General features: G+C 39.6%; 1 protein-coding gene across 4 annotated transcripts in view; it reads right to left on the bottom strand.

Annotated features, from left to right (window-relative positions):
• The window catches only part of LOC122793621 (membrane-spanning 4-domains subfamily A member 4A-like), a 562,524-nt gene that overhangs the window by 211,273 nt on the left and 337,269 nt on the right, over positions 1 to 13,982 (bottom strand). For 3 of the 4 annotated variants that reach the window (XM_044061810.1, XM_044061807.1, XM_044061809.1), the window contains one exon: positions 9,849 to 9,905. The exons of the other annotated variant lie outside the window; for it this stretch is intronic. In XM_044061810.1, coding sequence (XP_043917745.1) covers positions 9,849 to 9,905 — 57 coding nt within the window. The remainder of the gene's footprint in view (positions 1 to 9,848; positions 9,906 to 13,982) is intronic. 4 annotated transcript variants of the gene reach the window in all.

Raw genomic sequence — 13,982 nt, 5'->3', positions numbered from 1 at the left:
TAGTATTTGTGCTTGACTGTGATCTTTGCTTCTACATTCTAAATTTGCAAGTTTATAATGAGAAGACATTGAAAATAAAGGCAAAGAGAAAAGTGTGGCATAAAAATGCAAAAGTAGTGCAGGAAAAGGATGATGAAAAAATGAAGGAAGACATGGAAGGAAAAAAGAAACAAGCAGGACAAAAAGGAGTGGCTTAAGGAATATGACTTTAAGTAAATGATGGTAAAGGGAGGATGGTAGGCAGGGAGCTAAAGAGCATACATGTAGTACCATCTGGGTAAACCTAAGAGAAGCTTAAAGCAGGAAGAATGCAAAACAAGATAATAACTGGAGTAAAACTGAAGCGAATAGAGGGATGAATAGAAAAGTCAAAATTTAGAAGAAAAGTCAATGAATGAAAGTAAGGAGAGGAGAAAATGATATAAATGATTTAAAATAAGGAAATAAAGGAAATCATTCTAAAAGGTACCTAAGGGGTAACAAAAAGAGTAATGGTATAGCATTTATTTTTATTTGTATTTTTATTTTATTACATGTGATAACCATGAATGTCCATCTGAGAAATTCTATTTTCAGCAGAGTCCTGATAAGAAAACAATCCAGAACATAATAAAAATATAATTAATTATAAAGCAAATGATCAAACAAATATAAACAAAGCAACTGATCAAATGCATATGAATATCAATAATGCAAATGCAAAAACAGGAAAATATAAACAATTATTAATGACATGCTGTAGAAGATAAAAATGCCTGAAAGCAAAAGTAAAATGTGAATCAAAATATATTTAATAAAATCTTGATATTGCTGTTATTTCACATGCATCAAATGACATATCAGAAGCATTGAATACTAACAGCAGAAATAGTCAGAAATGGATGATCAGTGAATATGAAACAGAAATGCACCTTAGCTGATACTATAATACTGGGTTCCTATGACTGATTGTCATGCTAAAGGCACTGGCTTGTGTCTCTTAACTTAATCATCTTTAGAGGTCTGAAGAGCAACAGTTTAACAACAGATATAATGTGAGGAGCAATGCTATTTGGAAATATAGCCATTCGTTGATTCATGTCACCTAGCAAACATACTGCTCAGTGAAATGCATGTTATGGAAGATCATTTACCAAACTGTCATTTCTCCAAACTGGAAAAGTGCACCACATTAAAAGAAGTTGGTTAGTTTTGCAGGGGAAGCACAGCCTCAGTCCTGTAGAAGGGGTTGTACCCCTGCACAATGCCCTGTTTAAGTATTACAACTTTGCAGTCAAACTACTTTGAAAAGGAGAGACAGTCCCTGTTCTCTGAGTTTCTTTGAGGTTATTCTCCTCTATCTGAATCTGTATGTCTTTTGACCTGTGTGACACCCCTGCACTGGCCCAGTAATCAATGAGCCTCAATCATCACCACAAGCACCAGTGAGGGATATACACATTGGGAGGATGACAAGTACACACACGGTAAAGTACAATTTCCCTTAAGAGCACACAGAGATCACAGTCAGTCTGGGGCTGGTTTCTGCCTGTTTCTCCAGATCCCCAATAAGACTCCCCACTGGCACAGCTATAGGGTTAAGATCTCAGTCGAGTGGCCAAGCTAAGACCTCCAGCACCCTCTCTGTCCAACTAGTGCTTCATGTCCCTGCCCAAGTAGCTGACATACACACACACACACACACACACACACACACACACACACACACACACACACACACACACTTTGAGATTTGATTGCTATACAAACACACACACCAGGAAAAGGCTGGCACAGGTTTACTAGCTATGCTCCCTTCTGCCTAGGCTATAAGTTAGTACCAGCTGCCACCAGCCACCCTTACTTATCAGCTACTATAAGGCCCTTACCAAAGGGTGTCCAATCCTACTGTGTAATGTTACTATTATCCAAATGGTAAGTGTGACCAAGACTTTCAAGGCTATTTAAGAGTGGCCGGTACAGTGTTACCAGATGCATAGGCAAGTACTCTAAGAGCTTAAATATCTCTAATCAAACCAGCCACAATTAAAAGGTTTAAATATATTTAATAATAAAAGAACAAGACAATATTCAATAACTCAATACAGTGACTACAGAGTTCAGAATCACAGAAAATATTTTAAAACAACATTGCAGGACAATTTCAAATAAATACAAAAATATCTAAACTAATCTTACTATATTCCTATCTATCTCTAACAGAGATTACTATACCCTGTTTACTTACTATTAGCAAAACAAGTGCTGATGAGAGGATGCTTCCAGGTCCAAAGACAAATACAAAATGCACAGACTTTCTCTCTGAGATAGTTCTTAAATTACTATCAAATATTACTGCCTTCCGTTCCTAGGCTAACCAGATACTTAACATCTTAACTGTCAACTTAACCGTCTCAAAAAACTCCAGCTTTACTCCGTCACATATCACCTACTCAGAGGTGATCTCTGCCTAACATACAAAGCTATGTCAAACCCAGAGCTGTTGGACATGCTCAACTTAAATAAATCCCAATCCCTCCAAGCTACATGCTCTAGGGACCTAAACCTTGTAACCACAATAAACAGAACATGCTGGAGGGATAGATTCCTGTCCCAGAGCCTTCCCATACTCTGGAACAAACTACCTATCTACATCAAACAAAGCTCCTCATTATCACTCTTCAAGAAAATTCTTGATGATTGGATGGGAGATAGGAAATTCACCCTGGGGATCACTTCTGGGGCTCTGCTTGACAGGGGAACAGGAAAATAATTTTCTTGGGTGGCAAAAGCCAGGGTACCTTTTGCCTAGGCTTATATAGGCACTAGGGTCAATAGCCTAGTACCTACCTATGAATCTATGAAAACATAATTTAACACCTCTGTGTCAAAAATACATATCTCTCAGAAGTGTGCAGCTGCTAGGAAGTCACAGAGCAAGAAAAACACTTTACATTTGAAACCTAATAATTATTTCGGTTTCAAGACAATAGGAGAACCTCTAGCTCTAGACATCCTGTCTTGTTGCTGAAGCTGAGACTGAGATAACAAAATCGTAAAACACTTTGCTTTTCAACTTATTTTCCTAGAGTATTGCAAGTTAACCCTATATGTTCCTACATTTACCATTAAAACATACATTCGCACAGGCACACAGTTTACACACATTTCTGTTATTTTCCAGTAGGGTACACTGTGGTTACATTCATGAAGCTCAGTTCATAACATACAGTTCTCTTACATTTGTAAGACAAGCATATGAATCATGTCACTATTCACAAATGACATATGATTATTTACAAAATTCTAGACAGCTGGGCTGACAGTGTCACATCTCTATACAAATCATATTAATATTTTCAAGTGACATACAATTATTTACAAAATTCCAGATTGCTGAACTGGCAGTATTCCCCTGGCATCACATTTCTCCCTTCCCCGAAAACTCAAGCTATTTTTTCATGTGACCCTTGAGAAACTTTGCTTGAGATGGTTGAGCCTATCTGGGAATACCTTACCTCATTCCCTGTCTTGAGATTCCAGCTGCCTTGGCATTGCTGACCCTAGTACTGTGCTGCACTGTTCCATCAAATGCCTGTAACCTTAGGTTCTACCACAGTAATTTGGGATTTTCCTGGCTGGCTCCTTGTAGCCATAGATCCCTCTCAGACTCCTGCAATCCACTGCAAATACTTAGCACAAGGGTCTCCTTATCATGGTAAGGTTCCATCATGTTAGCATTCTACAATTTGCACCCCTGCCTCCTGCCTAGCAATTCTACCATGTAGTTAACATCACTGACCTTTCTTATCACCTTGTAGGGTACCTACCAAGCTGCCTGCAGCTTGTTGTGTCTGACAGGGATGAGAACCATTATGTGCTGCCCTACAGCATACTCTCTAGATCAAGTATTCCTGTCATACCAGACCTTTTTCTGCTGTTGGGCTTTTGCCTGGTTCTCCTGAGCAAAGCTCATGAATCCCTGAGCCTTGTCCTGAAGTTTAGGACATATGCCAGGACAAATTCCTTGTGGGATTCACACTTACCCTCCAACTCATCTCAAATCAAATCTAGAAGTCCTCTCTCCCTATGTCCATACAGCAAATCAAAGGGTGAAAAATGTGGATTCCTGGGGTACCTAGCTTTAAGCAAACTGCATATGGGGCAAAAATTTGTCCCAGTCCCTCTTAAACTGTTCTGTGAATGCTGTAGCATTGTCTTGAGTGTAGAGTTTAATATCTCAACACGACCATTAGTTTGGGGATGGTAGGAGGTGGTCTTTAGCTGCTTTACCCCTCAGTAATTCCACAGACAAGCCAGCATGTCTGACATGAAATTGGCACCTCTGTCATTCAGTATTTCTTTTGTGAAAACGACCCTGCTGAAAATCTCTAATAAAGCATTTGCCACCTTTTCTGCCTCAATGGAGGACAGCGCCACTGCCTCAGGGTATCTAGTAGCATACTCTACAACAACTATGATATACTTTTTCCTTGTGGAACTTGGGGTACTCTGAGTCCTCACAATATCCATAGCTACCATCTGAAATGGCTCCTCAATCACACGCAAAGGCATCTAAGGAGCTTTCACCTTGTCTCCTGCCTTGCCTACCTTTTGGCAATGCTCACAGGTCCTGCAGTACCCTGTTACATCTCTGATAATCCCAGGTCAATAGAAGGTCTGCATAATACGTCTCTTTGTATGTTTTATGTCCCTATGACCTGCAAAGGGAATATCATTGGCTATGGCTAGAAGTGCCAGATGGTAGGCTCTGGGCACAACCAACTGCTGTATTCTCTCACCTTCTAGCCCTCTCTCAGGAGTCCACTATCTATACAGTAACCCTTTGTCCCAGTATACAGATTCCCCCTTCCCTTGAGAATCAGTGCCTCATTAGCTACCTCCTTCAGGCCGTGTAATGTAAAGTCTGAGAGCTGAGCCTGTCTCAACTCTTTCTTTGTAACCCTTCCCAGCTCCTCTTCCACAGGAAGTCTGGCATCCTCTGACAGTGGTGCCTCACTGTCAGCCTGGGTACTACTACTCACCTCTTGCCCTTGCAGTCACTCTGTCCAAGAGAACATCACTAGCCACAAGCAGCTGTGGCTCACTTTCAGTCTCACTGCTACAGGGTAGCTCCCTCCCTGAAGTAACCACCTCATCAGTCCTGGCTGCAAGTGTGCAGTCTGTCTAGGTCTCCCCCCCCAGGCTAACAGACCCACATGGTTGTCCCCAAGCCTGACTACATGTAACTGCATGCACACATGGTACTCCATTATCAAAATCATTCCCTATCAGGACATTTGCAGTGATATCCTCAGACACACCTACTTGCTTGTTTCCTTTTCCACCCTCCCAGTCAAGGTGAACCCTAGCCAAAGGTATTTTGAATGGGGTCCCTCCTAAAGCTCTGACGGGAGTAGACTGCCCATGAAAGTAGTGCTCCTCTGTAACCATTGCAGGCTTCACAATGGTTAGATCAGTGGCTGTGTCTCTCTTAGCCATGGCCTCTTTCCCATTCACTAAGACAGTATATAACCTCTTGTTGTAGTTTGGTTCCCTTGTTGTCTCAAGACAACCTACTGTTGGCATTTTGTCATTCCCACTTACTAGCTCTCCCACCTTTTGTTCCCCACTTTGCTTCTGTGGACATTTATATGCTACATGGCCCCACTGTTTGCATTTAAAACATTTAACCCTTGGTCCTGGATGTGTACCTGGACTGGTGGCTTCTCCTGCTACTGGCAGATTCTGTTGGGGCAGTCTGGGATGCCCACCATGGGTTCCCTTAGACCCATGAGCAGCACCAGGTGTCCCTTTCCTGTCCAGGGATGCCCTGCTTACTAGGTATAGGTCTCCCTTCTTTCCCAACACATCTGCAATAGTGCATCATCTATCAGCTAACCAGATTCTCATGTCCTCAGGCAAAGTGCTAAGGGCTTCTTCCCTCACCAAAAGGTTTGCCAGCCCTTCAAAAGTGGTGACCTGACATCCACTCACCCGTCTATGAAAGTAAGTGCTTAGTTCAGCAACATACTCACACACAATTTTATCTGCCTTGTGTCTATGCTCACGAAAATTTTTTCTCTAAGCTTCAGGTGTTAACATACAACATTCTAGAAAACAGTTCTTTACAATATTATAATTTAAACAATCAGTGTCAGACAGTTTGGAAAGAACAGTTACAGCTTTACCATGGAGTAAGGGGGTCAGGAACCATACCCAGAGCCCTTGCTCAACATTATACTGTTTACAAACCCTTTCAAACATATGAATGAAGCGATCAAATGTATCCCCCTCTGTAAATTGTGGAAGAAATTTACTGACCTTTGTTACTTCTAGGATTTGGTTACTCCCTTCTCCATTACCTCTATGACTCTGGTGAAGAGTCAGCATCTCCTTTTCATGTTGCCTCTGCCTCTCCTTCTCCTTAGCTTCCAAGCATATCAGTTTCTCATTTTCCTCAGCCGTCAGATGTTGCAGTTTCTCATTTTCCTCAGTCTCTAGATGCCACAGCCTCTCTGCTGCCTCTATTTCCAAATGCTTGGCCTCAAGCTCAAGTCTCTAACTCCAGATGGATTTTTATGTCCTCTGTGGAAAGGTTGAGCTGTCTACTTTCTGAGATTTGCACATCTCCATGGTCAGACTGATTGTCCTCCTGGTTGCTATTCTGTGATGCAGCTGTGAGTAAAGCTGCAATCATGTCTGCTTTAGTCAGGTTGGCATGCACCAGTTCTTTAGCCTGGCACATCTCAGCCAACTGGCTCCTTGTTAGCTTGCTATACTCCTCTGCTAACATGTTTTCCTGCTCTCCCTGACTAACTAAGATAACAAAAAAATAAAACAATTGTGATAGGAACTCTGAATGTTCACTGTGTGGCTGATTGAGAGTACAAACACCTTCAGTGACCACTGTACCCAAGCTACAGAAATCCAATATCCACACCACTACTAGCCAATTAATATATGATGTGGCTATCTCACCACTATCAACCAATTAATATGTGATGTGGGTATCCCACCACTCCAATACAATTAATATGTGATGCCCCTTCACTGTCCCAGTAATCAAGGAGCCTCAATCCTCACCACTAACACCAGTGAGGGATGTAGCTTTGGGAGCATGACAAGTACACACACAGTAAAGTACATTTTTCCTTAAGAGCAACCAGAGATCACAGTCAGTCTGGGGCTGGCTTCTGCCTCTTTCTCCAGATCCCCAATAAAACTCCCCACTGGCACAGCTATAGGGTTAGGATCTCAGCCGAGTGGCCAAGCTAAGACCTCCAGCACCCTCTTTCTCCAACCAGTACTTTGTGTCCCTGCCTAAGTAGCTGACACACACACACACACACACACACACACACACACACACACACACACACACACACACACACACACACACACACACACAAAACACGCACACACACACTTCGAGATTTGATTGATATACAAACACACCCCTGGGAAAGGCTGGCATGGGTTTACTAGCTATGCCCCCTTCTGCCCAGACTATAAGGTAGTACCAGCTACCATCAGCCACCCTTACTTATCAGCTACTATAAGGCCCTTACCAAAGGGTGTCCAATCCTATTGTGTAATGTTACTGTTATCCATATGGTAAGTGTGACCAAGACTTTCAAGGCTATTTAGGGCTGGCCTGTACAGTGTCACCAAATACATATTCAAGTACTCTGAGCTTAAATATCTCTAAACAAACCAGACACAATTAAAAGGTTTAAATATATTTAATAATAAATAATAAAAGAACAAGACAATACTCAATAACTCAATACAGTGACTACAGAGTTCAGAATCACAGGAAATATTTTAAAACAACAATGCAGGACAGTCTCAAATAAATACAGAAAACATCTAAAGTAATCTTACTATATTCCTATGTGTCTCTAAGAGAGATTACTGTACTCTGATTACTTACTATTAACAAGGCAAGTGCTGATGAGAGGATGTTTCCAGGTCCAAAGACAAATCAAAATGCACAGACTTTCTCTATGAAATAGTTCTTAAATTACTTTCAAACATCACTGCTGGGTCAGCTGGATGACATCACTCTTTGTCACCTGCCTTCAGTTCCAAGGCTAAACAGATAATTAACATAAATTAACACCTCTGTGCCAAAAATACATATCTCTCAGAAGTGTGCAGCTGCTAGGAAGTCATAGAGCAATAAAACACTTTACATTTGAAACCTAGTAATTATTCTGTTTCAAGACAATAGGAGAACCTTTAGCTCTAGACATCCTGTTTTCTTGCTGAAACTGAGACTGAGATAACACAATTGTAAAACACATTGCTTTTCAACTTATTTTCTTAGAGTTTTGCAAGTTAACTCTGTATGTTCCAACCTCTACCACTAAAACATACATTTGCATAGGCACATAGTTTACACACATTTCTGTTCTTTTCCAATAGCGTACACCGTGGTTACATTCTTGAAGCTCAGTGCATAACATATAGTTCTGTTACATTTGTAAGACAAGCATATGAATCATATCACTATTCACAAATGACATATGATTGTTTACAAAATTCCAGACAGCTGGGCTGGCAGTGTCACATCTCTATACAAATCATATTAATATTTTCAAGTGATATACAATTATTTACAAAATTCCAGATAGCTGGATTGGCAGTATTTCCCTGGTGTCATGACCTGTATCATTATAGTAGGGGAGTATAGGGGTGCAAGTGAGTTGCCTGTTTACAAAAATAAAGTCACTTAATTTAATTGAACTTTTCTCAAATTTGGCAGAAATGCCAGTTCATGAGGTTACTTTTTTCAAGTTTTGCTTCTCAAAAAGTGACTTGGCAACATGTTATGCTTCTGTATTCATTAGCAAACATGCTTATTGAAGGGGAGTGAGTCAGTCTACAATAAAACAGGACCAAACTCTTCTTTCGTTACCAGTATCAAGACAAGAAGCAGCGTCACCTGCCTTACTGGCTACTATATTAGTACCCGATTTCAGGGCTACAGTGGCTGAACCTTAATGGTTTTGTTATGAGCTGGGATTGTTACGAGAACCGGCATAATTCATATTAATAGTCTCAAGAAAGATGGTAAAAAAGGAAGTGAGTGACCTAACCTAATGATAGCTAACTGAAAATGATGGGATTAATCAATAACATTTAAAAAAGGAAGAGAAATGTTATTAAAAGAAACAAAGATAATAAAGGAAATGAGAAAAAGAAGAAGGACTCAAAAGTAATAAGATATGGGTCAAGAAAATGAAGAAATACAGTTGTGTTTTCTAATGGAGGTGACAATGAGCTGTTAACCATAACTGATGTGGCCTGAGGTAAGTAGCAATGCATGGGTGAAGACTGTTTTTATTCATCTTCCTTTTCTACCCAGGTTAGGGGTCTGTTTTAAAAGATTGTTTTCAACCATGCTGTACAGAATTTCACATTATAGTGTACTCTAAATGATACAAACATTATCCCAGCAGAATCGTTATCATGCAAAGTATTGAATTAGTATAACTGACAATTCAACAGTAAGCACTGTTAGAAGGTTATATAGCTCTCATGGTTTACTACCACTGCAAAAATGCCTGCTAATAGATGCTCATTCACTGAACTGACTGAGGTTCTCAACAGTTCTCAAACAGTACGTACCTGGTAGTTAGTGCAGACGAATACAGCTCTGAGCTGCTTCCTGTGCCCAGGGTACGGGGCATGATTCCTTCCACCTTCATTTGCCTACTGTGTAACTCTGAGCAAATCACTTACACAGGCAATCCTCCTGACCCACCGCTGAAAAGGGACAATTGTGCCGAGTGGGCTTACCTTGTCAACAAATAGGTAACAAAAAAAAAAAAATCTGCAGCATGTGCTTAAGAAATACTTACAATGCAGACTGTTCGGTAATTGCCTGCAGCGACAGTCAGTGCACCTGATGTGATGAACTGCCAAGAGAAAGAAGTTCAAAAATGGTAAGATGGCATTAATGCATATTAATATTCTGATTTCACTTGCAATTTATTAGTAACATGTAGAAAAATATAACTTTGTGAACATTGACAGAAGGCTCATGAGTTTCCTATGTAAAACAGTTAAACTTTCTCTGACATGCATGTGAAATTCATAGCTCAATGATGCAATTGCTGCAAAGAGTAACTGAACTGCTTAGGGACTGTTTTACATTTATTTATTTATTTATTTATTCATGGGTGCAGTATGTGTTATATCCTATTCATGTCACAGAGCACATGCAGCCTACTCCAGCAAGCACTGACCATACCAGTGAGAACATTTTGAGGATATTTTACTACATAATGAAAATGTATGCCTCTAACCTTGTGACTACTGTAGAAGCAGAGAAAAAATGTAGCCAACATAGACAAGATCACCCACTCTGCCCTATTTAATAAAATCTACCACGCTTGTAAAATGTACTTCATTGTGCCTTTTTGTTAGGAAAGATGATGAGTTTACTGAGAATACTGAGAGAAACAGATATCAGGGTACTGTAAATGATGAACGAAACCTCAAACTAAACTGGATGCTCTAGAATTTGAGGAAGGGTTTATTTTCTACACATTCTAGCTGTTTCATTACAGAAGACAAGAAGCACATTTCATTTTAGTACAAATGTGAAAATATTATTTATTTATCGATATATAGTCAAACTATGATTTTAACATTTAGCTGACAACATGTCCTGAAAATCTGTCTTCACATTTCAGAGGGAATGAATTTCTTCTATTATGTTGCTCAGCCCATTTTTATAATAATTTCCATTTCTTTGTCAGAAGAATCTTATCAATTCACTTCATATGCCCCCTTTGGTGATATATACCGCTGCGCATATCCATTTAATTGATTTGGCTTCTGATTCTATTGTATACCGATGTATAAGCAGTGACAGAATCAATATGCTTCAAACTCTTCATACAAGGCACAGCTGTCTTTACAGCACATACTAGAGCAGGCAGGCTGTGATCAAGGCTACAGGAACTATTCAAAGGAAAAGAATTCTGATGGAATTTCTAACTAGTAACACTGGAATGGGTAACCTGAAGAACTGTGCCAGTATTTATTAAGACACTGGTAACAATAGTAGAAGAATGCCTGACATGGTTATATATGATGATAAAAGTTAGACTTTGAAAAAAATAAAACATAATACCGAATAGATGGAACTTGACTGCTGGGAAAGACAAGAAATCAGCTGAAGAAAAGTAGAAATGTATTAAGGAAGCCATCCAGCAAAGTATGAAGGATTTTTGTAAAAGTAGATGAAAAAGTGAAAGAATCTATTGTGCACAAAAAAAGCATCATGTCAGAAAAAGTAAAAAATGAAGAGAATATATTCAAGTGAGTTTAAAAAGGAGAATATGTGGAAAATGATAATTATGTTAAATTATGCTGCAGAGCACTTTAGGAGACCAAAATCTAAATCTGCAAACATTAAAGCCATGGAAGTAAGAGAAGAGCGAATATGTTTACATATATGGGGGGAGAGAAAATATAACAATTTTAGTTTATATTAAGGACAAAATTAGGTCATGATTTAAGCTGTGTAAGAAACAACCTGATATATCATTGGGTGCCTCTGAACCTGTGTTTTTAGCTCTAGAGAGCTCATTGGCTACCTGTTCTCTGATGATAATTGGTGGGGGAGTGGTGAAGGGTATTTTAGGGGAGAACTGGGAGTGAATGGGAGGTGAAATTTGAGCTGAATGCATTGGCCAGCAAATGTGCTATATCTTCTGGCTGAGTATAGATGATAGCACAAAAAAACGAAGCCAGCAGACAATGGCAAACTGTGGATTTATTAGACTCCTATAAAAAACATAGGTAGTCAAAAGCAACAAACCGGTTTCGGCTAACACTATTACTTCGTCTTCATCAGTGTGAAAAAATGAATGATTTTGGACACATTTAAATATCATTCATGTAAATGCATGTTCAACAACCATTGGTTCCTCACAACTTTTCATTTAACCCAGGTGAAAATAATGCACACAATTTAACTATCCATTTATTTTCTTTCACATTTAAAAGGCTATGCCAGCCTGTTTTAGTAGCCCTGATGCCCAAGATTTTGTCTATAACTATGAATTTAAAGGAAGCACCAGGATGTTTAATGGTATGTTTAAATAAAGCATTGGTAGGTTTTTTGTTCCTGATTTCACTTAGATGTTCAGAAATATGGATCCTTAAAGGCCTAAATGTCTGACCAACATAGAATGCAGAGCAATTACAGGCAGCTAGGTAAACCAGTCAGTCAGACCCACAGATAGCACAAAATCAAATGTCAAAAACATTACCTGTATTGTGACTAGTGAAATCCTTTGTCTTACTAACATTCTTACAAAGAGTACAGTGGCCACAAGGTACACAACCTAATAGAGGATCCCCAGTCAGCGTTCTCTGACTAAAATTATTGGGGCCTCTGAGAATGTGCTTATAGTGGCTTAGCTGGGGACCCATATTCCTCCCGTTACAAAATGAAAACAAACACCTTTCACCCAAAATCATGGAAAAGTATTCATCAGCCTGTAATATGTTCCAATGTCTCTGCACACTATTAAGCAAGAGATCCGTATTTCTACCATAAGTGGTCACTAGGTGGGTGACTGCCTGATTATTCACTGATTTTTGTTTGTACCGTAAAGTCTTCTGCCTGTCTATAATGGAGACAGAATTACTAGCAGTTAGGACATCCCCTATGGCATAACCCCTAGCCTTAAATCTAGATATAAGGTCCTGCTTATGATGTTCATAGGTGTTGCCCTATGAACAGATACATTTAATTCTAGGAAACTGGGACTTGGGTATATTCCTGCAGACATGGGGCGGATGACAGCTGGAGGCATGGAGAAGGGAGTTGTACTGAGGGTACTTATGATATACCTGTGTTGCTAGGGTATGGCCCTCATTCCTCGTAATTAATACATCCAAAAATGTGATACTCTGGGAATGGTAATTAGCTGTAAAATTAATACCTCACTTATTATCGTTCAAGTACTCTACAAATTCCCTAAGATATATAACATCCGATTCTCCATACCATCCAGCAATCATCCAAAAATCTCCTCCAGATATCGATTTCATCCAGGTATATGTTGTGACTACTATCATAAATCAAAAACTCCTCTACATAAGCCATGAACAAACCCACATAAATCGGGACAAATGATGCCACCATGGCTTTTCCTTGGGTTTGCCAATAACATTTGTCCTGATAGTAAAAGACATTCTTAGTCAATACATGTTCAGCAAGCCCAATGAGAAGAGTATTGAAACCTGGAGAATAAAGTTCAGGCCTCCGCAACCAATACTCCAGGGCATCCATACCCGCCCAATGAGGAATATTGGTATATAAGGCGGAGACATCCAGAGTGCAGAGTAACCACTCAGATTCTAATTGGGTGTCCACAATGATTTGGAGAAACTCTGTAGTGTCTTGAAATCTGGATCTGACTCACTTAAGTAAAGGTTGCAAATGTCTAGTGAGGAATTGAGATAGGGGTTCTGTCAATGAGCCCCTACCTGAGACAATAGGTCTACCTGATGGATGTTTCAGGTCTTTATCTATTTAAGGAAGAAAATATACATACTGATTAGCAGGATCTGTGACTGTTAAATGGTATTGATCCTGATCAGAAATAATACCGTCCTCCCTAGCTGACCTCAAATATTGGTCAATTTCCTTCCTGAACCTAAAAGTTGGATCCAGAGGCATGCAAGTATAATAGCGTCCATCCTCTAATTGTCTCAAAGCTTCCTCATTATCCTGTATCCAGTTCATGACCACCACCGGTCCCCCTTGTCTGCAGGTAAAATAACCAAGTCCCTATTTTCCATCAATTGTTGTAAAGCTAATGTTTCAATCTTAGAGAAATTGTTGGTTTTACACATATGTTCCCTAAAATTGTAATGTAAATCTTTCAGTACAGAGGTCTGAAACATCAAAACATGGGAGTGCATGGAGGGTATAAATTTGGACTTATGATATTGAAATCTGTCACTGCATG

Source organism: Protopterus annectens, chromosome 2.part0 (assembly GCF_019279795.1).
Source record: "Protopterus annectens isolate FY-2018-M chromosome 2.part0, PAN1.0, whole genome shotgun sequence".
NCBI lineage: Eukaryota > Metazoa > Chordata > Ceratodontiformes > Protopteridae > Protopterus > Protopterus annectens.
This window is presented reverse-complemented; position numbering and strand designations above follow the sequence as displayed.